Below are 23,233 nucleotides of genomic sequence, written 5' to 3'. Positions count from 1 at the left end.
AGAGCACATGAATTAAAAAAAGACTTGCATGGCTAAATCATAAAATAAACGACTTCATAAAATTGGCAATTTTGATTTCATAGTAAGGTAATCTTGGATGTTCTCAATTAATCAAATATTGTATGTAGAGTTCTGAAGTCAAATTTAAGCTTAAATGCGCTTAATACTAGCTCAATGGTCTCCAGACGTTTTGCACATATTACAGATCACCAAATTTCAAGTTACAGTTCACTTAAATGCATTACCCATATTAAAATAATTTAACCATGAAACCACCATTCATAAACAAAAACTCTGGGGGGGGGGGGGGTCCCAAAAATCACACAAGAAAAGAAAACATTTACACGTCGTTTGACACAAAAATAGTTAAGACAACTTTATTGCGTATCAAAATACTGCAAGTCAAATCTTAAATTTAGACAACTAATTTTTTTTTATTTTAGATTCTGATTCTACATTGACATTGGAGCACAAAGAGCTAAAGAGCTGACAAAGTGAGCGCAAATAAGTGACGTTTTGCCAAATGTTACAACTTCCAAGTGCGTTTTACATAACCAACAATAAACTCAAGCAGTATGCATCAAAAAAAAAAAAATCTCCCTTTCGTTACACCTTCAGCCAAATGACATGGTCAACATATCTTTATTCTGCCATGTAACTTCCCTTTGATTGCTAATTCACTTGGCACACAATCCTGGTTTTAAAATGGCACCCAAATGACATTTTCAAAAATGTCTTCCAAGGTCAAACGGAAGAAACATGCAGCTCTGCAGACTGAAAAATATTCAAAACACTCAGACAGAAGGTCAGACTCACAGAGCTTCGGCACCAGTGTTAATTCAGTCTACATGACAGTCTATAGTTAAACGCCTCTTCACCCAATGGTAAGTAAAGTTAAAAATTTGTGTTAAACAAGCGGCTGAATCACAACTGTATTTCTCCTGCTACTAGCAATGGTTACTAGCAGTTTAGCAGTCTCCTAAACCAGGCAAAACATACTAGCAGCTACTCCGTGTTAGAGACTAGATCAGTAACAAACCAAACACTGAGCAAAAGCCAACAGGACCCTCTGATTTAAAGAATTACTGAATGCAGCAAATGTAACAGGATCCAAAAATGACTGGCATACAGTGACAAGGTGCTTCGTTGAAATCCCTCTCTTGCTTGAAAGCTGAATAGTGGTGCAGGAAGATACTGGATGAGAGGATCATAAAAAGGAAGGACAAGAGAGTTTTCAGTGTTCTTGTATTTGATGCTGGAGGTTTTGGTGGAGGGCTGTTAGACAGTGATGTGATATGGGCTTCCGGGGATGTGCTCGTCACCCCATTTAACCACCAGGATGTACTCTCCTTTCTCCTTCAGCTGGTAGGACACATTATAGAGACGGCTACCCAAGTGTTTCACCAAGATCTCTTCACAGGGCACTTTGGGTCCGTCCACTCCAACCAGGAGCATGTTCCTCCCTGTGGAGATTGATGGAAATATTGTGTCAAATGCTTGCAATTAACAGGATCCGACTGAATGGATAATGGTTCAGTTTTAAAGTAATCCATTTCTAGATAATTCATACCTGCATTACTACAGTCCACACTGAAAGTGTTCTTCTGTCCTATGAAGCCCTTGTTGAGTCCAAGACCCTTGGCAACTACACGGCTGGCATCAGAGCTGCCCCAGCCTGGCGCTGCCTGCTGGCTGGTAGTCACGCTGCGGGTCACAGGGTCAACCAGTACTGATGAAGTCTCGTGCATGCTGTGGCTATTGACCAATCGGGAGCCTGCATAGGACACATTGGACATTACACATGACAACAGTTTGTCCACCACCAATTGTGACCCTGGACCACAAAACCAGTCATAAGGGTCAATTTTTCAAGATGAGATTTCTGAGATTCATACATCAATGGAAACCTTATTTATTCAGCTTTCAGATGATGTATGGTTTGTTAGGATAGGACAATATTTGGCCGAGATACAACTATTTGAAAATCTGGAATCTGAGGGTGCAAAAAAGAAAAAAAAAAAGCCTTTAAATGTCCAAATGAAGTTCTTAGCAATGTATATTAGTAAATCAAAATTAAGTTAATATTTACAGAAAATAATCAAATTTATTAAATATATTTTATATAAATTTATTAAATATAACATTTTGGGCATAAAAGAAAAATCAATAATCTTGACCCATACAATGTATTTTTGGCTATTGCTACAAACATACCCCAGTGACGTAAGACTGGTTTTGTGGTCCAGGGTCATAATTAGATACCATGATAACACATTGAATGTGACAAAAAAGCAACAAGTTCTAGTAGTTATAAACAAATATTTAAATATACCAAGATAAAATAAAAGCTTTTTTTTTCTTTTTCATACCTGTAATTTTAGCTTTGAACGGGCTGCCAACAATATGGTATGGTCCACCGTACTTGATAGAAATTAGGTAGTTTCCAGGTGCCATAGGTGTGTAGGTGACCTTGTAGCCCTCTGGGCATTCCTGACAGTCCATCTTCACCTTGGAAGGCCCATCGATGGTCACTGCCAAAGCACCAGGGCCAGCTGAACTTGTGTTCACAATGAACTCGCATGGAGATCCTGAGAAGGTGGTGGTGTACAGTCAGTTTAGCTCAGCTGTACACATTGACAACTATAAAAGATCACACTATACATGATATCTGAAGTGCATTGTACCAGTGGTGCCTCCTTCCAGACCAGCTCCATAAGCAGACACCATTCCTGGGTCTCCAGCTTGGCCGGTTTCACCAACACGGATCTTGAAGGGGCTTCCAGGGATGTGAGAACCATTGAATTTCACATCTATCAGGTACAGGCCATTCTCCCTGGGGATGAATCTCACAGCATACTTATCTGTGAGGAAAGGCGGGAGAGGAAAACAATTGAAGATAAATTAGAACTACTTTTGTTAATTTTGGCACCAACATTACAAGTGGTAGCTTTGAGGTAATTCAAGTAACAACATTTAAAGTCCTTTTTGAAGATGTTAATCTTTATTCTGGATGCTTCATTTCCAAAAATATGTAAATGCCTTAATGGGTTTCATTTTGAAATGCAAGCATACAATGCAAAACAGTCAAACCTTTAACCCATCGTTACCTTCATCGATCTCTGTAACACAGCACTCCTCGAGCGCTCCGGATGGGCTGTGAACTTTGGCATCGATGACTCCCTTCGCTCCATTTAGGCTCACAGCAAAAGAGGCCGGTTGGTTCACCTTTAATCCGGACTCCTGCATTAACACGATACTGCCACTCTCAACCAAGGATCAAAAACTGCGTAAAAGTCTGACACTACAAACATGTAACAGCCCCTTGCCTAATATGACACACTACATCTCTTACCTTCAGGCTAACGGAGTTAAAGAGAGAGGCTTTGAGAGACCAAGAAATGAAAACCCTCCACCCCCAGCAACACACAAAAGGAAATAGTTCAAAATCAAGAACAGAAAGACAAACAAGCCTCTTTTGCCCTCTTTAACCCTTTAGCCTATAATTTCCATCCATGTTGGTGGTAGGGCTGTTGGGAGCCTTTAGGACAAGGCACGAGAAATACAAACAGTCCTTCAGTATCCCAGAAACCCCAGCGCAGCCTATGAACACAGCAGCAACTGACAACTGTGGCCTTTTTGGTATGCAATATTTTGACTATCAATGGTTGAAAAAAGATTTTACGCAGTTATCAAAAGTGTGCATGTATGTGAGAGCATGTGTGGTGCAGTATGACATTTACCTCTCCTTTCTTGTACTTGTGATAGTACCATGACATGAAGCTAAGTTTGATTTGTTTAATGTGAGGTAATGTTTTCACGGTCATTGTTGCTGCTGTGCCAAGGGCTGATTTGGAGTTGTTTTGGGTGGACAAATGTCTGTCTTTCTCGAAGCCTCACCTGAAGACTGGCAACAGTGAGACGGCGGGCTTCATCAGATGGTGAGGCCACAGGTACCACAAATGGACTGTCAGGGATGTGCTCATCATTGAATCTGATGGATACTTCATAATCGCCTGAAATGGATGGAGAGCAGTCAGCTTAGACACTTATAGCCTACCATAAGGACGAACAGGTGGAATCCAGATCAAAAGCCTCACCAGGCTCCTGGACAATGTAGGAGACACCGCTGGATCCATCCTTGCGGTCTTCAAATGCAATCTCTGCCTTGCTGGGTCCCTCAACCGCAATGGACAGACCACCAGCTCCTGCTTCACGGGTCCAAATGCTGAACTCAGCTGCACATGGGGAAAACATGAAGCATTAAGATCACAGTTCTGCTAATTTTTGTGGGTGAAATCCAATCTTTTCAATCATATTCCACACAATCAGGATTTTCACTTGAATGTGAAAGAGCTCCCAACATAGATTTTGCAGTGGGCTCAAGTTGTTAATGCAATGTTGACCAACAGAAAGCTGGTTGATTTTAAAGTGCATATGAAATTTTGCCAGAATGTGACCACTAAAACTAATTTGACAGAATATGTAAAGACAAACCAACACCACATACCTGGTACACCCGCCTCTGCTCTCTCTAATCCTGGGCCTCCTGCACGGACCTTATGGGCTCCTCCCTCTCCAAGAGGACCCACAGTGAACTGGAAGGGGGATCCGGGGACATGCTGACCTTGATACTTTACACTGACCGTGTGCACACCCATCTCCGTGGGCACGAAGCGAATGCAGTACGTGTTGTTTTCTCCCTCCATGATCTCAGCCTTGTGCACTTTGCCAGATGGGCTGGTCACCTGAGCGGTCATGTCTGCGATGCTGATCTCTGTGGATCAAAAAGTACAATGGGCAACAGATGTAGGTGCCTTAAAGGAGGGAATTGCTTATAATCATTGTTAATTTTTTTTCCACAAGTTTACCAGGGATCTTCAAGCTGAGGTCACACTGGCTGCCAACATTTGCCACAGAGGCAGCTCGTCTTCTGCGGGTGATGCTCTCCTTCATCCGACCCTCTCCTGTCACTTTGACTGTAAAAGCACTTCCTGTCGGAGGAGCATAACGGGCGAAGTTAAACAGTCGGTTTAAATCAAACATCAATAAATGACTAACTAAAACTGGCATTCTGAAAGTACAACACTTCTAGTAAATGGTAAATACCTGGAACATGTTGGTCTGCAAATTTGATGTTAATAATGTAATTTCCTGGTTCTGTGGGGCAATAAGTGACTTTGCAGGTGCCATCTTCCTGATCTTCAGTGTTGATATCTACTTTACTGGGTCCCTCAATAGACAAACTGAGTCCTCCATATCCTAATAAAAAACGAAAATTGAATGAAAAATAAATACAAAAAATAAAACCAAAATGCATAAATATGCAAGTATTAAAACGAATCCAGCATTTTTGTATTTGAACATTACCTGCATCTCTGGTGTCCATGACAAATTCTGCAGGCTCAAAGGTGCGAGCTTCACTGAGGCCTTGACCAGTTACACGCACACGGCTGGCATCACCGATCTCTGATTGGTTGATCATGACTGAGATGGGGCTATTAGGAATATGACGTCCATTTTTCTTAATGTTCACAAGATGCTCTCCAATTTCCTTGGGCACAAAGGAAATACCTTAAGAGAAAACACCAGAAAGAGATGTGACTAGAACAATTGCAGACTTCACACATTTCATTCCACATACTGTCATTTCCATCGTAACACTTACCCACATGCCCATTCCTGAGCATCTTGAGCAGACAAGGCTCCTCCCGGCCAGAGGGGGTGGTAAGAGACGCAGTCAGCTGGCTGAGGTCCAGCTCGCCGATGTCTAGAGGGATGTCAGCCGCTGAGCCCACCTTCAGATGAGACATGCGCATCGAGTCATCCCCTGCGGACAGACACATATTTGATGACTTCACTTTAAACAATGGACATGAATGGACTTTTTTGCATCAATATCATAGCAGCACTTAAAGCACCTGTGATCTTGGCCATGAAAGGGCTGCCGGGAATGTGCTTGTCATTGTACTTGACAATGATGTTGTAGTCTCCGGGAAGAACAGGAAGGTAAGAGACAGTACAGGTACCATTCTGATTATTAGTACAGCTGATATCTGACTTTGACGGACCCTCGATGGCCAGAGACAGACCACCTAATGAACATACAAGAAATATTGTAACCAGTTTTTCCACTTTGGGCTGTTCAAATTATATAATTTAAGAATGGCTTAAGCATTAGTATAATAAATTAAACAGTATAATAACATGAATTAAATAAGAAAATTAAGGGGGGGAAAAAAAACAAGATTAAAAAAAAATAAAAATAAATAAAATAAGGAAGTTAGAAAAAAGACATCAATAAATAAAACAATCTATACCCTCTCCAGCATCCTTGGTGTTGACAGTGAAGACTGCAGGTTTATTAACCATGCCATGAATTAGACCAGGACCATAGGCAGTCACATGACCACTGTTGACATAATCCACATAGAACTGCAGTGGACTTCCTAAGATGCAACAGAATGAATTCTTAATTGAGCAATTTATATACCGATTAACCCAAAACACATTTTTGAAGCATTTCATTCTCTTGTAAACTTGTTTGTATGGCTGGAAAAAGAAACAAGTGACCAGTCACAGATTCTTTTACCTGGGATGTGTATTCCGTCGTATTTGATGTCCATCTCATGCAGGCCAGCCTCAGTTGGGGCATATTTCACTGTGACTGTGCTGTCCTTGTTATCGGTAATATCAGGTTTGGCCACTTTTCCAGAAGGCATTCTTACATCACCTATGAGGCATGGGGTACACATAAGAATCTTCTTGTAGAAATCAGGACACTTCTATTATCTGACAGCTTTGCAAAGCAGAATACCTGTAATTTCTCCTTTCTGGATGGTGAAAGGAATGACCAAGTCGAAGGGTCTCAGACCAGCTACGTCCAGTCCGTTCATGCCCAACTGCCTGTCTGTAGCCTGTGAGGAAGGACAAGGGAATCACAGATCAAAACTAACCATGAGGTGGACACTGAACTCAGATTGCCATCAGAACCTGAAAATCTATAACTAATGGGTTCGTTTCTGAGGCTTATGTCAAGTATTCCGCTTATTGCCTAATTGGTTCAATATTACTTTTTATTCTACTTTGCGTTTAATTTACCATGTCATGAGTCTATTCAAGATAAATCAAGAGCAGACAAAGAATAATATTAAACTTACATCCTGAGAACATAAAATTTTGGCTGATGTCCACATACTACTGTTAAAAGTTTGGGGTTAAGATTAAAGTGTTTTCAGTGTCACATGGTCCTTCAGAAATCATTCTAATATTGCTGATTTGGTGATCAAGAAATATTCCTAAGAATCATCAATATTAAAAACAGTTGTGCTGCTTAATGTGTGTAAACTGTGATACACCTTTTCAGTTTCTTTGATTAATAGAGAGCTTTGTTTAATAATAATAATAATTAAAGTCATATTAGTGACCCCAAACTTTTAACGGTAGTGTATATTGATTTTGAGATTATATATATATATATATATATAACAAATGGAGATGAAGCGCACAAACAGCAGACGTGACAACAGTACCCTTAAAAACAAAACAATGATAATGGAGATGAGGATGATGATGCAGCCACCAACACCGTGAGAGAGAATTATATTCTAATGAGAGATTGCAGGATCAGTCAGTGATTGACCAATCTGGAGAAGGGGTGGAGAAAAAGCCAAGCAGACAAGTGACAATGTGACCAACGATGATGTACCACACACAAACAACATCTAAATGCCCACACAAAAGACAATGACAGTGTCAAACACACAGCTTAAGCTCAGCAACAACCAGCCATTTTGTTTAAATGTGTGATTCCCCACATTTAGTACTTTCCAAAATGGCTGTCATTCTATGATTTAAATGAAAATGTATTTAAGAGTCCACATATAAGGCAGAATCATTGAAAATGAGGCAAAATGAACCCTAAACCTGGAGGAAGAGAAAAACAGGGGGGTGAAAAGGGGAAGGACACAGGACCGATTGGGGACTCGTCAGTAGCAGAGCAGGAAATGGAGACGGGGAGGAAAGAGGGGCGTGTCAGTACCCATGGCTGGCCCATGTTGGGCACGTAGGCGTACTGCGGGTTCTGGGTCTGCTGCATTAGTTGGTCAGGAGAGTCACCTTCCAAAGCCTGAGATAGAGCAACAGAATCAAAGATGAAATCCCTTCAATAACAACCGCCTCCGGCTCAAAGCTGCTCAACCAGAAGCCGCTTTAAGAGATCTAGATTCTTGTCAAACAACAGGTCATCCCAAAAACAAAATGGTGTCATTTATTACCCTTGTGTTTTTCCAAAACCAGTTTTTGTGAGGAATTGGCTGAAATGTCATTAAATGATTCATATTTGCCTCGGCACAGTGGCTCAACCACTAACTTACGTTGAAAAGAAAAACAATTAACTTGTTTATAATGCTAAAAACACACAAAAAAACAACTTGTCCAGTATGGTTCAAGTTCACAGCAGAAATGCAGAAAAATGGTTGTGAATACTGCAAATTCATGAGTGTGAGTTTGGTTGCACAATACAGTCAACACTCCAGTAAGGACACAAATACAGCAATGTGGCCTTCCTGAGACCAAAATTACCATCATTAATAGAGCCTAGAGTTTTCAATCCATGCCCAAACTCAGGCCAAACTTTCAGGTTATTCTGATTTACTGTATGCGGTATCTTTCCTATGATCAGACTTATGGTTTTCTCTCAAAATCCCTCTCAAATCCCATAGATCTTCACTGCTTAAATGCTCAAATAAGTCTTCATACTCCAACGGTCAAAAATTCAAATTTAAACACTCAAACTTAAACTTAAAGGCTACCTCAGTAATTTGCGAAAACATGGTAGAAGTATTAAAACATGCAAGCAACATGCTAAAACTTTCTATGAACGTTGCATAAAATTAATAACATTTTGTAGTTTACTGTGTTGGCTTTAAATAGCCTCATCTTAAAACTTCAATCTATTTTTAAAAAAAGAACATACAGATTCAGTATCTTGAATCTTATAGAAAAATCGCTCAACTTTAATATATCACTCCCAGTTTCTATGAACAAAGTTTGAACACAAGCAGCGCTGTCATAATTACAGCAGAAATACAAGAGAAAATATCTTTGTCAAAACTGAGGGGCTTTGAATATTTTGGTTGGACAATGAGGGGCCTTTGAGTCAAAAGGTTGAGAACCACTACCCTAGAGGAAAGAAAATCATATGGTTTTGGAACAACATGAGGATGACAATGTTAATTTTTGGGTGAACTAATCCCTTAAATTGCAGGTTGATGCTAAACACAGTGTAACTGCAAGAATAAGCTACGAATTTATTCAGAATGTAATGTTGGTTTTGCACTAAAGGTTCACAGTGTATATTTAACACACTATCCCGCTGCAAAGACTTTCCTGTGAGTGTTCAACATTTGAAATGAATAAACAGTGCTCCATATGAACACAAAGGATCTGTATGAACACAAAGGATCTGTATGGCATATATGTACCGTGACTTGGAAGGGGCTGTTGGGGATGTGCTCTCCACCGAAGCGCACACAGATGACGTATTTGCCAGGCTGGGGTGCCGTGTAGAAGATGTCAAATGTTCCATCCTCATTTTCAACTACATCCACATCCACCTCGCCTCCATCCGGAGTGCACACCGTGCATGTGACCTTGCCCTTCCCAGCAGCCTTCGCATCCACAGTGATGACCGTCTGCTCTCCGATCTGAATAGTTGGACCAACTCCAGCACCTATAGAATACAGATAAAGGTTTGGTAACAAGGTAACATGCAGACAGATGTTTTGTTATTAGATAGTTTAGTACCCATCCCTCCATAGTTAAATTCCACCATGCACTAGATGCAAAATATCTGGACCATCAAGGCAACAGCTTTAGAGATTTGGGATCCATCATTTTAAAGAGATCTACTCAGTCTATCCATGTTAAGATTGAACAATTTAATACTCCTCTGTGACACTATAATGATAGATCCACTATCCGTTTTGTCTGTTACCTCAATTTCCAGAGCTGTCGATTTAATGCAACCACTAATAATATTAAATATTATAATAATATAAAAAAAAAATAAAAAAAAAAACCACGCATACACAAGCTGAGGAAAACAATAATATCAGTACATGTACATTCCACCATACTGGCATATTAAAGACCTGCTAAGTTAGTCATTAGTCACCTGCAGTCAACTACTATGCTGTTGTACTTTGAAATGATGGGAAATCCAAGATAATCTATAAATGGACTACGTCTTAGGTATAGTAGTGGATAGGATGGCAAATTATGAGGCCTTTGGTATCAGACACCGTGCAATTCTGCATGCAGTACCAAATGACAAGACTATAGAGCATTATTCAAAGCGCTTACCCAAACCGTGACCTCCGATTGAGACTGAGAGACCGTGAAGCAGAGCGAGAAAAAGTGAAAAAGTAACAATCAGGGCAAAATACAACAATGTGTGCAAAAGATAAAACAGAAGTGAGGAATGAAGTGATGGGAATGTGAGCAGCGCTGCACAACAGGAGGTGTGTGTCTGGGCGAGGGATGAAGATGACAGCAGTACACAGAGCAAACTTTACACAAAAGGATAAAAGTCTGTTCCCTTGTGACAACCAGCCTGAGCACTGAGGTTTAGATTAGATGGAAAAATGGTTAAAAAAAATAAAAAAAAACCACAGTGGAGGGTCAAAACATTCAGTTTCCAGTGGGTCCAAAACCACAGGATTATTCTGATCTCTCCACTCAGTGTACACTGGCAGACCATCTTAAGACACCAGAAATGGGTAAATAAAGAGGCACATTTACCCTCTCCTTTCTGTAATATGGACATCAAGCAGTTTGGCATGGCACTGTGTGCAGCTCAGAACACAGTGTTTCCGCTGTATTTCATATTACATTTTTAATCAATATTGAGTAATTTGATTATCACATCAAGCAATACCGATTACATATTGATTTTATTTTAACATCACACTGCCCTACAAAATTATTATATTACTTTCTAGAATATAGCGTATAGAGCTCAATAGAATATAGAGCTCAATAGATTAATTTGAAATGAATGGAAAGGGGCCTGCAAAGCGTAGCAATCAGTAATGAATGAAATTGTAATTTATTTCAACTGCCCCAACTAGAGCATTACATACCTGTGACTGTGCATTTGCTGGCATCTCCCGTTGGCACGGCTCTGATACGATATGGAGAGTATGGGATCTCATCACCACCGTATTTGATCAGAATAGTGTAGCGGCCAGTCATGTCAGGCACATAGGACACAAGATACGTCCCATCCTGATTATCACGAATGTTAGCCTTCTTTGGCTTCCCATCAGGGTCCTAAAACAAGAACCAAACAATGCATAAACTTTTGAATAAGACCATGGCAACTTTATGGCTATAAAGAGAAGCATCAACTCACAGTGATCTGGACCGCCAAGAGTCCCTCTCCTGCATCTTTGGCATCAATGGTGAACTCTACAGGCAGACTGGCAGGCACACCAGTGGTATTCAGACCAGGGCCGCTGGCACGGACCTTACTAGCATCATGAGTGGGCAGAACCTTCACCTTATAAGGACTAAATAATGAGACCAAGAAGAGAGTGTGAGAGGGGAAATAACCAGCAGGGAAGGACAGGGACCAAGGGAGTTTAAAAATGCAGCAGGCCTGCTATAATATCAACTCCAGTAGTCGATGCCAATACCACAAACTTCACAATACTTTAAAATGTCAACTGAAGACCACAGCAAAAACTGATTACACTTCATGCTGTTAAATATAAATGATAAAATACATCCTTCAAATATTTCTTAATTGAAAGTACTCAATATTGCAGAAAGTACACATTTTCTTTAAGCAATGTCAGTTTCTACATATATATTTTTTCTATGTATATATTCCTAATGCAAATTCCAGGTTAAGAGATAACCAGAAACAAAACCTACACGTTTACGATCCATTTTCAAAACTAATTTTGATTAACAGGGTGGTGGTCATTGATCTGAGCCTGGAGTTTACCTGTGTGGGATCTCTTCATCAGCATACAGGACATTAATAGAATACGGCCCCTCTCTGGTGGGTACGTAAGTGACCATGTGAGTCCGGTCACCATTATCCACCACCTCAACAGGCTCCACGACACCTACACAACATAAACAGTCCTCTTATTCAATGAAAGAAAAAAGCCAAATAAACAACATTGATTATTGAATCACAATCTCACCTTTGGGTCCCTGCACCCTGACCTGCAAGGGAGCCACTCCAGCCTTGCTTGCATCAACAGAAAAGACCTGTGGGATGTTGGCACGCACATTGTTTCCAAGCCCCTGACCCTGGCATTTCACTTTAGTTGCATCAACAGTATCGTGGACAGGTACAGAGAAAGGGCTTCCTGTGGAGGGGTGTAGAGAAAAAAAAAAAAAAAAAAAAAGGATTAAAAACTAAATTAGTTAAATTACAAAAAAAAAAAAAAAGAAAAAAAATACTAGCACGATGCAAAAATGCTGACCAGTGATTGGTTGGCCTCCATAGGTGACATTGAGGTTGTATGTGCCTGACTCATATGGGATGTATTCAACACAACAGCTGCCATCTTTGTTATCAGTGCAGGACATTTTGGCCTCAGAAGGTCCCTCCATAGCCAGCCCCAGTCCACCTGTACCGGCCCCACTGCATCAAAACACAGACATAAAGTGAGGCACAGAACCTTACAACCAGACCTACTGACACGGAGACCGATTTTAGCTCAAGACTAAAACAAAAAGCCAAGTGCTGAATCTACCCACCGGGTCTCCACTGTAAACTTGTTGGGTTTGTTAGTGATGCCAGACTGAAGTCCTGGACCATGTACACGCACACGTGCTGGGTCACAACCCTCGGTCACCGGCACATGGAACGGGCTCTTGGGAACTGGGGCGTTATCATATGTAACCTCAACACTGTGTGTGCCTATTAACATAATACAGAAGATTAGCATAAAAGCAACCCATGATATACCACATTTTCACAATTTTTAAAAGTGGTGATGAAACTCACCCTCCTCATAGGGCGTGTACTCCACTTGGTAGGTGCCGTCTCCCAGGTCTCTGATCAGAGCTTCAGTGTGGTTGCCTGATGGGTTATTGATACAGGTCTTGATATGATTGCCACCCGATTTGGTGAGAGCACGAGCATCCACAGTGAAATCGGTAGTGGCCTCCCGGAAAACACCTACAGACAAACATGCAAAGTGACTAAATAAGCAAAGACAAGAGGAACTCCTGCCTGATTAACATGAGAACACCACACTACCTTTGCCTTCCACTCCAGGTCCGAACACTTTCACTCCACTGGTTTCCACAGCAGGCTCCACGTTGAGCCTGGCTGGGAAGTTTGGCACATCCTGATCACCATAGCGGATGGTGAGAGTATAAGCTCCAGGGTACAGAGGGATGTAAGTGATGGTGTAGGTTCCATCCCCATTGTCCTGAATATGGACTTCAGCCTCTGTGCCATTGTCTGAGATGATCTCTATAGTCAGCTCAGCAGGACCAGCATTAGTGCAATCAACCACAAACTGTCCTGGCTCGCCAACCTTGGCTCGCTCCAGACCTGGCCCAGAACATCGCACCTATACATGAGAAGAGACGTTGGGATATGAAAGAAAGAGTATATTTGTTCTACTGCTAAAGCCAATATGGGACTCAGATGCCAAAACAACTCACTGAGAAGTCGTTCTACATTAAGCAAATTACAGTTTATAGAATAAACACCCTACAAAGAGCTTTTCCTGATGCCTTTTTGGCGTCTTGTTAAACCAGCAATAATATTTAATTCCTAGGTTTCTAAATTGTCTTACCTTAGATGGGTCAGTAGGTGCAATGGCTTCCACAGGGAATGGACTGCCTGGGATGGGAGCACCATCATATGTCAGTTCAACCTCATAAGGTCCCTTATCTCTGGGGATAAAACGGACCTGACTGGTTTCTGGGCTCAGGCCTGGTTCAACTTTACAAGGCACCGATTTGCCAGATGGACCTGTGACCTTAGCGCCAACCTTGCCCTGACCGCCTGCTCCTTTGGACTTGACTGTGAGCTCCTGATCCTTTCCGACGGTCATTGCTAGAAAATAAAGAGCAGATAATTTGACTTGTAAAAGGTTAAAGGTGATTCAATCCAACTGAAATTTATTTGGATAGCTCTTTTCACAACACATTGTTTCAAAGCTGCCTCACAGATGTTGCAACGTTACATTCAGTCAGAGAAGTCAAAGCAGCTAATTTGTGACTAAGGTTAACTGGCAAGCTAGACAAGTAAAGTGATAACTTACTATCTCCAATACCAGCCACTTTAACTTTACTAAGATCCAGGGATGGGGCGATAGCTACAGCAAACGGGCTCTTAGGAATGGGATCCCCACCATATGTGACATTCAAACCCATATTGCCCTACAGAAGAAAATGAGCACTTAGATTGCACCAATACTCAATCTAAATAACATTTAGAAAACCATAATTAAAATATTCAAACATTGCAATATTCTTTTCAAAACCAAGCATCACCAGTTATGGAGACTAGAATAGCAAACGTTGGCTCACCTGCTGAACAGGGGTGTATTTAACAGTGTGGGTGCCGTCATGATTGTTGATGATGTCAAAGTCACGGACTGCCTCTCCCTTGGTGGGTCCAGTGAACTGAGCATCAAGTCTAGCTTTGCCTGCGGCCTTGGTGTTCACAGTGAAGTGAGTGGGTTTGTTCAGCTCCACACCTTGAAAAGAAATAACAGCACTGGAGATTCACCTTTAAACTAAAACACAAAACTGAAGGGTGAAAAACAAAACTTTAACTGAATAGGTTGGTCATACTAAATAATTGCCTACTTATTAATTTCTCATTTTATTAAATACTTTTTCTCACCAGCACGGTTGAGTCCAGGGCCCTCTGCTTTAACCTTGCTGGCATCATGAGAGGGATCAACCTTGATTCTGATGGGCGTCAGGGGAATGGCCTAGAAAACGAAACAAGTTTGAATAAAAGAAACCTCACTAGACCATTCACCACATACACTTGTGCTTCCTCTTACCTGCTCAGCAAACAGCACCATGATTGTGTAGCTACCCGCTCCAGGGGGGGTATATTTGACGGTGAATGTGTCATTGTCATTTCTAATGATGTCAAAATCGATGTCTGCCTCAGCAGGTCCCACAACACCTGGAGCGCATTTGATGCCTATGCTGATGTCACCTTGAGAGACAGAGGACAAAAACAACACTAAGCTTATTTGACCCAAAAAGACATGAAAATATTAGTTTACATCTAACTCTTTTAGATTTAAAACTCTTACCCTGTCCTGCCTCAGCACAATCCACAGTGAAGTATGTTGGTTCAAATGCCTTCAGGCCAGTCTTGGCCACTCCAGGTCCTGATACTTTCACCTTATTGGGATGGCACCCTGCCCCAATGTTCATCTACACAACAAATGCAGTGAGAACACATTAAAACACTATTACTAATTCTAAGGACGTTAACCATATCTGATTGACTACCCACCCTGAATGGGCTCTCTGGGATGTTGACTCCGCCCCAAGACACCATCATAGTGTGTTTGAGTGGTTTGCGAGGGGTGTAGCTGCAGCTGTATGTTCCATTACCGTTGTCCTTCACCTGCACATCCACTGGGTTTCCATCACGGTCCTGAGAGGGAAAGAGCTTGTTAGTGCTTTGATTTAGAGCGATGAATCAGCCATGAGCCATAAAGCAGAATCCACACCTGAGCTTGAATCTTTAGAGGAGCTTTGCCACCTAGTTTGGCATCCACAGTGAACTCTGCTGGTTTGCCGACTGAAAGGCCAGAGCTCTGCAGACCTGGACCACAAGCCTTCACCTGAATAACAAAATAAGACGCGTCATAATTACCAACAACAGACTCATTTTGAGTTTGGACTAAATATTTCTAGAAAGAAGCCAGATTAATTACCTTGTCAGGGTAGAAGTCTTTTTCTGGAGCAGGCACTATTTCAGCCATGAAGGGGCTGAGCTGAATGTCCTCATTCTTACAGAGCACATGAACTGCATATTCACCCGGTTCTGTGGGCCAGTACCTCACATCACAAGAGCCGTCTCCTTTATCGTCACATTCGATCTTAGCCGGGGATGGGCCCTCCACTGAGAAACCTGAATGAAGAATTCCCAAATTCATATTGGATTTAAGAAATACAATTGTATGCCGTTCAAACAGACCGATGAAAGCAAAGCTAACTGGAACGTACCCAAAGTGCCCACGTCATCCCCGACAGCTTCCACCACAAAGTCAGCTGACTTGCCTACCACACCACTCTCCAGTCCTGGACCCCATGCCCTGACCGGCTGCGGTCCTGCTTCAGATCCAATCTTTACCTCAAACGGACTGGAAACAAGAAAAAGTCCAATCACTACTCTCTTATTGGGAATAGAAAACCACTGCATGGGATTAATTATTTACCTGCGTGGGATGTGTTGTCCACCCCATGTGATCGTGATGATGTAATTCCCAGGTGTGGAAGGGTAATACTCAAAGCCGTACACGCCATCTCCCAGATCCTTCTTCTTACAGGGCTCCTCAAGACCCTCTGCGTAACACATTTAGGTGTTGGGTAACTAGCTCTTAAAACATATGTACTGTATCTTAAGTTAATACAGAGTGCTCTGGCACTGTGAACACTGTGAATGAGTATGGCGTCCACTCACTGGGCCCTTTGATGGTGACTTTGAGGTCTCCAGTGCCAGCTCCTTTGGTGTAAACCTTGAACTCTGCAGTCTCCTTGATTCTCAAGCCTTTAGGCTGCAGACCACGGCCCTTGGCTATACACAAGCTTGGATTACAGGCTGGTGAGAACATAACCAAGTTAGTACAAAATTGTAACCGTGTGCCCTTCTATTTACAAAAAGAAAGGATTCAACAGAAAAACATCCCAATTAATAAATAAAAAAAAGATAAAATGCACACTGTGAGATATAAAGTCACAACTGTGAAATTTAAAGTCACAATTGAGAAACAGTGTCACAATTTTCTATGTATGATATCCTTGCATAAGTTATCGGGTTAACAGCCTTTTTGTGGTCATGACAGGATTGAAATATGCTAACTGTCTGTGAAGAGCTGTGTAGGTGCTAGTTAACAAAATAGTCTGTTAATGTTAACATGTATAATGTTGGGAACATGCTTTCGAAACGGTATGTTTAACATTTCAACGTAATGCCTTGCAACAAAGACTTCGATTGTACACTGCATTACTGTAAATGTGTCTGGTATTTACAAATTGAGGAACAAGTTGAAATTTATGATTTCTATTATTTTAAAAATAAAGAAACTTGTACTGCATCTGTTCTTCCAAAAAAAAAAAAAAAAAAAAACCACCAGGAAAACACAGCATACTGGGGGAGAGATACTAGGCTCTGCTCATGGTGTAAATTCTTATCTTTCTTTGTCTTGATCCAAACAGCCTTACAAGAGGAAGTGGTAAGAATGACTGTACAGTGCAGAATAATACTCGTGGAAAAACTGTCTGATAATAAAACGCTATTTTCTTTTTAATGTTCCATTTGACTACTGCTCCACACATTACTGAGTCACAGGAATTTTGCTTGGCTTACAACGACATTGATAACATTGTCTACACACGTCTCCGGAGAAACGAACATCTATTAGCACTTCTATGGGCAGTTAAACACTTTCTGGTCAGTATAATCAGCGGTCCAAAATGATGTCATGTAATTTCATTGGCACTTTATAAATGTAAAGGGTTTGCAGCCTAAAGTGAGGGGCAACTGAAAACAACAGGACATTGACAGAAAAGCAGCAGGTCAAGTACCCAAGACATATCCAAGGAAACAGGAAATGACATCAAAAGCCAAAAGGAGGCCGATCCAAAGAGAAAAGGAGAGATACCAGTGGATGTAGACGACACCCGTCCTTCAAAAGGAGAGACACAATAGCCAGTGAAGAAAAACAGAGGAAAAAGACAGCAAGAAAAAGCAACTCAAACAAGGACACATAACAGAAACGTAAACTTTTAAATTAAGAGGTTTTGTACATGCTATTCAGTGGTAATGGCCTTTCCATGCCTCATTAAATTGAATCCTGTGTGTATATCCCTTTCACCTACTTCCCTTTCCTGTCTTACACACAATATATTCATGCTTAGCCCTTCTCTGACTCTTACCCTCTCCCACATGGACAGTGTAAGGGCTCTTGGAGATCTGCCCCCCAGCAAAGGTGATATAGATGGTGTGTTGGCCCTCCTGAGTGGGCTTGTAGGTGCATCGATAGCTGCTGTTGCCCTTATCCTCAACACTGCATTCAACAGTGCCCTTCTTTCCACTGGGGTCCATAATTACCACCTCGACCTCTCCTACTCCAGCACCTGAGAAAGAACGTCTCTTATTTAAAAAAAAGAGTCTATTTTGGTTGGTATAGGTTAAATTGTTACTTATTTAGATGAACTAAAAATGTGATGTTTGTCTACTATCTTTAGTTAACAAAAAATAAATAAAAAGCTTATTTTATACACTTTTTCAACTGGGCTCGCAAAATTTCGAAATCTCTGGTTGCCCTTCGGGCAGGTACTCTTCGGATTTCGGTAGCCCGAAAATTAATTTAACTAGCCCAAATAAAATAAAGACCATAAATGTCAATCAAAAACATTTTCAATACACAAATATCAAGGAAAAAGTTTTATTTGACCATTTACAAGGTATCTGCAGAATTATTAAAAATCTATTTAAGGCAATTTGAAAAATTCTCATATAATTTAACGCATTTAAAACTGTCTAAGGCCTTAAAAACTCTTGAATTTAGTTGTATCAAATTTAAGGACCCCTGGGAGCAATGTTCCCTCAAAGTTTTTCTTGCTGCGCAAAACTTCTCTATTGGGCAGACATTTCGGACACCTGAGCAAAACCATTCTTTATACCAGACCTGTGCAGCATGCACAAAAAAAAAAAGTGTGTAACTTTTAACTTTAATGTGCTATTTATATTTGATTTGACCCTTGATGCAACTAAATGTACATTTTATCGGAGAAAACATTTTTACAGTACAATACACTGCAGTTCAAAAGTTTGGATCAATACATTAAAAAAAGAAAAAAAAAAAAAGTTTATTATGCTCGTCAACGCTGTATCTATTTGATAAAAATACTGAATATTATTTCACAAAATATTTTTTAATATACTTTAAAATTTAATTAAGTCCTGTGAAGCAAAGCAGTATTTTCAGAGTCACATGATCCTTTAGAAATCATTTTAATCAATGTTGGAAACAGTTGTACTGCTTTTTTTATTTTATTTTTTACTGTATTTTTGGGGACCTGTGATATTTAAAAAAATAAAAAAGTTAAAAAGAACAGTGTTTAGTCAATCTTGTGTTACAATATAAACTATTCAAAAGTTTGGGGTCAGAATTCTCTTTTTTTTTTTAAAAATACTTTAAAAAAAGTTTAAAGAGTTAAACTTTATTCAGCAAGGATGTGTTAAATGGATAAAATTGATACCTTCAATTTTCTATTGTTAGAAAATATTTATATTTTGAATAAATGCTGTTCTTTTAAACTTTATTCAAATCAAAAGAAAAAAAGTAACAGGTTCCAAAAAAATATTAAGCAGCACAACAGTTTCAACACTGATAATAAATTATCATATTAGAATGATTTCTGAAGGATCATGTGACACTGAAAACTGGAGTAATGATGCTGAAAATTCAGCTTTGATCACAGGAATAAACTATTTAGCTATTTTATAGTATAGGTATTAAAATGGGAAACCAATATTAGAAATTGCAGTAATATTTCACTATATCACGCTTTTTTCTGTATTTTTGAAATGAATACAGCCTTGATGAGCAAGAGACTCAAAGTCAAAGACTCAAAAACAAATCAAAATTTATCAGGTTTATAATATAGCCCTAACATAATATATTATCAAAAACTATTTAAATTGATAGAATAGAATACAAACTGAAGCAAAACTTAAGCTGAGATCTGCAAGTTATATATAAAAAGAAAAACTTGAACATGAATTCTTCTATAGCTGTCTAAACATCGTTATAAAGTACAGTTTGTACAATACTCTTGTGTGTGACTGTACATGTTTCAGAGTGGTCACCGTTCTTTGCCCATCCTCCGCTATTTCCAGCACTTCATCAAGCCACTCTTTAATACATGAGGACGTTTTATTTCACATGTCATTGCGTTTACACTCGTGTTGAGCGCACTGCAACCATTGGAAGTATTCAGTTTCTACAGCGACTCATTTGGTGCATATCGTTCCCCTTCTATGAAACCTGTAAACCGCATTCAACGGTTCTAACTCTGTCGTGACATCAGCTCTATAGCGGTTTGCCCGAGCATTGCTATTCTTTCCCTTTTACTGGCGGCATTCAATCAGATGGCTTCTCAACTCATTTATTTTGTGCGCGAGGCACATTATTTCTTCTGCGCGGCCGCGGTGGAAGAGCACGGTCACGCGTGCGCTCCGCTTAGAGGGAACACTGCGTGGGAGCCCTATATTTAAGGTTGCCTGTCGGGCAGGGCAGTGATACATTTTGGTAGCCCGACTGGAAAACACAATAGCCCCGGGACGTCGGGCTAGCGATTTTGCGAGCCCTGTTAAAGCATCACCTACAACTAGAATATCATAACGTATGATATATTAAAGGACAAGTACCAGCTGTGTAGACATCAAAGTATGTGGTCTTGTTGGCAATGTTGCCAGCAGGCTCAAGTCCTGGGCCCTGGGCAGTGACCTTGCTGGAGTCTCCCTGAGCCATTCCCACATCCACCTCAAATGGGCTCTTGGAGATGTGCTGCCCTGCAAACAGCACTGTCACCTAGGAGAACAGACACAGGTCTATTAAAAACCAGACACGACTGTTTGCTTCCACACGTTGATGCACTGCCCTTGTTTAAAACAGTGTTATTTTTTTGTTGGGACGTTTTAGGTTTCATATTTTTCAGGTAAACACTTCTGGGTACCTTGTGTTGTCCAGTGACTTTTGGTACATAGAATACTGAGTAGGTGCGGTTCTTGTCATTGTTGGCTGTAACTTTGGCCTCCTCGCGGTGGCCGGCTGGGTCCTCCACGTAAACCAGAACCTCGCCCTGACCAGCGCTGATGGTCTCAACAGTGAACACTGCCTTCTTCATCACAACATTCCCTGTGGGCTCAATACCTGCATGGCACAGAACAATACCCATGATTCTTCACCTTCTAAGAACTGAGTCTCAAACACTTATATTAAAACAATCAGTTTCACACATAAAAATAAAAACCATAGCAAAAATACAACCGGTCACCGTTTACCTGGTCCATAGGCACGGGCCTTTTTGGGGTTGAGTTTGGGCCGCAGGGGGGCACCAGGCTTGAGTTTGGCTTTGGGAAACTGGGACAGGTAAGTCATAACAGAGTGCTCGTCCACATTGGGATCAACGATTTCTTCTGGAGTGATCACCTGGTGAAGAAACAAGCATACAATTTAACTTCAACTAAAACGCATGCATTTTGTAAAAATTTGTAAAACAAGGTGTTTTTATCGTGCCATGGCAACAGGAAGTTTATCAAGATACAAATTGAGAAGTCTGTAACGTAGTAACATCAGCCCTAGGGACGGAAACACCTAACCACATGCATAACTGACGGCACGCAACATGCCAGCCTTGGCACACCATCAGCACACGCCGTAACAAAAGAAACCTCACTGGGTAGTTTCGATACATGAGTAGAGAAAAAAGTAATTTGACTCAGTTCCCTATTTGACTAGTCCTTCAAAAAAGTTAAACTATAAACACTACTGTAAAACTAGGCGAGATCGCATAATGCAGCTTTACCGTTATGACCAAGGTGAAAACAGCATGTGGCGTGAGAGACAAATGCTTTTTTTATTTGTCTCCTTTCCAGTTCAGGGCATGATGAAACCACAAAAGCCATGGTTGCTGCATTGAATTAGAAACATGCCAGGTGGAGGCTCTAGAACATTCTGTTCTCTGATTATTCAGGAGTTAATGAAAAGGCCAGAGATGACCGATTCAAGATAAAGTACCTGAGGAACACCAAGCCAGTCATCAGCCTGCTGCATGGCCTCCCTGGCATTGTCCACAGGCTTTGTCTGGTCCCAGGAATCCCAGTCTGGACAGAGACCTGCAAACCAAAAATAAACTATTTGCTCACGTTTTCTAAGGACTGTGAGATTTGCTTTAAAATACTTGCTGGTGTTGCTATCGACAGCATGAAAAAAATAAAATAAATAAATAAAATAAAACTGATTGAATTGAATGAATTACTCGTTATTACTACAAACCCACGCAGGGACCTCTTTAAACTTTTATGCATTCAATTTAATAATAAAAAAAATACTGTATATAAACAATGAGCAAATGAATAAATTTAAGTCTATTGATCAAGATTCCATCATTCACATAGACTGAACATGCCTAATAGGAACACCAAATTTAATATTAAAAAAGACACTCAGACCACTAAACCCCCCCTGTCCGAGATCTCTAAATTCCCCCAAAACATCATCTCAGATCTTTCACCTGGAGCACAACTGTCCACCAGAGCGCCAAGGGCTTTCCCTGACTGCCAGTCCCGGCTGAAGTTGGTGATGGGCAGCTCGGGCAGCTTGTTCTGGATCCATCCGAGCAGCCTCTGTTTGGGCGTCTTCTGCTTGCTTGCTTCGGTCTCCTCCTCCTCATCCCACATGGGCATGGAGATGGAATAATGGAGAATCAGAGTCCATATCAGACCCAGAATCAGCTTCAGGTTCCCATCCACTATAGCCTTACTGTCTGTAACAGGAACAGAAAGAAGGGTAACAGTTTGCCAAAACACATTGGAGTAAATAACTTATCAATAGTTAGATGATAAAAATAAGTTGTTTTTTTTAATCATCTGTTTCTATAAAGCTGTAACAAATCCTTTTATCATTCAGCACAAGACTGTGCAATGTGTCCACAAATGGTCAACAAGCAATGAAGCGCTTGTTTCACATGTGCAGTGCAGATACATTCAGCCTTAATGCTGGCATGACTTCAAATTCAGAGTGTAGATGATAATCAGAGGAGACATTGGTGGATTAAACCGTCTAGATGGTTGGCACCAACCCATTTGAGGATTATTTTAGGACAAAATTTCAATTTGAAATCTAAGAGAGCCAGATGAAGTCTGGTAGCCTTTTATTATTTGCTCTGCTCTTACTGTTCTTAATAAAAAAAGGATGGAAATAAAATG

The 23,233-nt window shown here is 40.7% G+C and overlaps 1 protein-coding gene across 2 annotated transcripts in view; it reads right to left on the bottom strand.

Moving 5' to 3' along the window:
• Positions 1-363: 363 nt before the first annotated feature.
• LOC306859290 (filamin-A-like) overlaps positions 364-23,233 on the bottom strand; it is a 37,579-nt gene continuing 14,709 nt past the window's right edge. The window contains exons 3-47 of one of the 2 annotated variants that reach the window (XM_079400256.1): positions 22,540-22,791; positions 22,044-22,141; positions 21,308-21,455; positions 20,980-21,176; positions 20,672-20,834; positions 18,172-18,372; positions 16,697-16,834; positions 16,452-16,578; positions 16,240-16,376; positions 15,948-16,144; positions 15,741-15,854; positions 15,521-15,664; positions 15,315-15,438; positions 15,054-15,214; positions 14,888-14,978; positions 14,569-14,738; positions 14,301-14,418; positions 13,830-14,092; positions 13,283-13,601; positions 13,028-13,201; positions 12,778-12,940; positions 12,501-12,661; positions 12,216-12,383; positions 12,011-12,134; positions 11,414-11,570; positions 11,142-11,331; positions 10,363-10,386; positions 9,483-9,730; positions 8,039-8,125; positions 6,815-6,914; positions 6,590-6,730; positions 6,318-6,446; positions 5,919-6,092; positions 5,666-5,827; positions 5,368-5,571; positions 5,107-5,259; positions 4,869-4,991; positions 4,508-4,774; positions 4,098-4,235; positions 3,898-4,013; positions 3,108-3,240; positions 2,685-2,861; positions 2,370-2,588; positions 1,571-1,774; positions 364-1,463 (exon numbers count right to left, since the gene is read on the bottom strand). In XM_079400256.1, coding sequence (XP_079256382.1) covers positions 1,279-1,463; positions 1,571-1,774; positions 2,370-2,588; positions 2,685-2,861; positions 3,108-3,240; positions 3,898-4,013; positions 4,098-4,235; positions 4,508-4,774; positions 4,869-4,991; positions 5,107-5,259; positions 5,368-5,571; positions 5,666-5,827; positions 5,919-6,092; positions 6,318-6,446; positions 6,590-6,730; positions 6,815-6,914; positions 8,039-8,125; positions 9,483-9,730; positions 10,363-10,386; positions 11,142-11,331; positions 11,414-11,570; positions 12,011-12,134; positions 12,216-12,383; positions 12,501-12,661; positions 12,778-12,940; positions 13,028-13,201; positions 13,283-13,601; positions 13,830-14,092; positions 14,301-14,418; positions 14,569-14,738; positions 14,888-14,978; positions 15,054-15,214; positions 15,315-15,438; positions 15,521-15,664; positions 15,741-15,854; positions 15,948-16,144; positions 16,240-16,376; positions 16,452-16,578; positions 16,697-16,834; positions 18,172-18,372; positions 20,672-20,834; positions 20,980-21,176; positions 21,308-21,455; positions 22,044-22,141; positions 22,540-22,791 — 7,283 coding nt within the window. In that variant the 3' untranslated portion in view covers positions 364-1,278. The remainder of the gene's footprint in view (positions 1,464-1,570; positions 1,775-2,369; positions 2,589-2,684; positions 2,862-3,107; positions 3,241-3,897; positions 4,014-4,097; positions 4,236-4,507; positions 4,775-4,868; positions 4,992-5,106; positions 5,260-5,367; positions 5,572-5,665; positions 5,828-5,918; positions 6,093-6,317; positions 6,447-6,589; positions 6,731-6,814; positions 6,915-8,038; positions 8,126-9,482; positions 9,731-10,362; positions 10,387-11,141; positions 11,332-11,413; positions 11,571-12,010; positions 12,135-12,215; positions 12,384-12,500; positions 12,662-12,777; positions 12,941-13,027; positions 13,202-13,282; positions 13,602-13,829; positions 14,093-14,300; positions 14,419-14,568; positions 14,739-14,887; positions 14,979-15,053; positions 15,215-15,314; positions 15,439-15,520; positions 15,665-15,740; positions 15,855-15,947; positions 16,145-16,239; positions 16,377-16,451; positions 16,579-16,696; positions 16,835-18,171; positions 18,373-20,671; positions 20,835-20,979; positions 21,177-21,307; positions 21,456-22,043; positions 22,142-22,539; positions 22,792-23,233) is intronic. The other variant, XM_079400257.1, reaches the window with a different exon arrangement.

This window comes from Barbus barbus, assembly GCF_936440315.1.
Source record: "Barbus barbus genome assembly, chromosome: 40".
NCBI lineage: Eukaryota > Metazoa > Chordata > Actinopteri > Cypriniformes > Cyprinidae > Barbus > Barbus barbus.
This window is presented reverse-complemented; position numbering and strand designations above follow the sequence as displayed.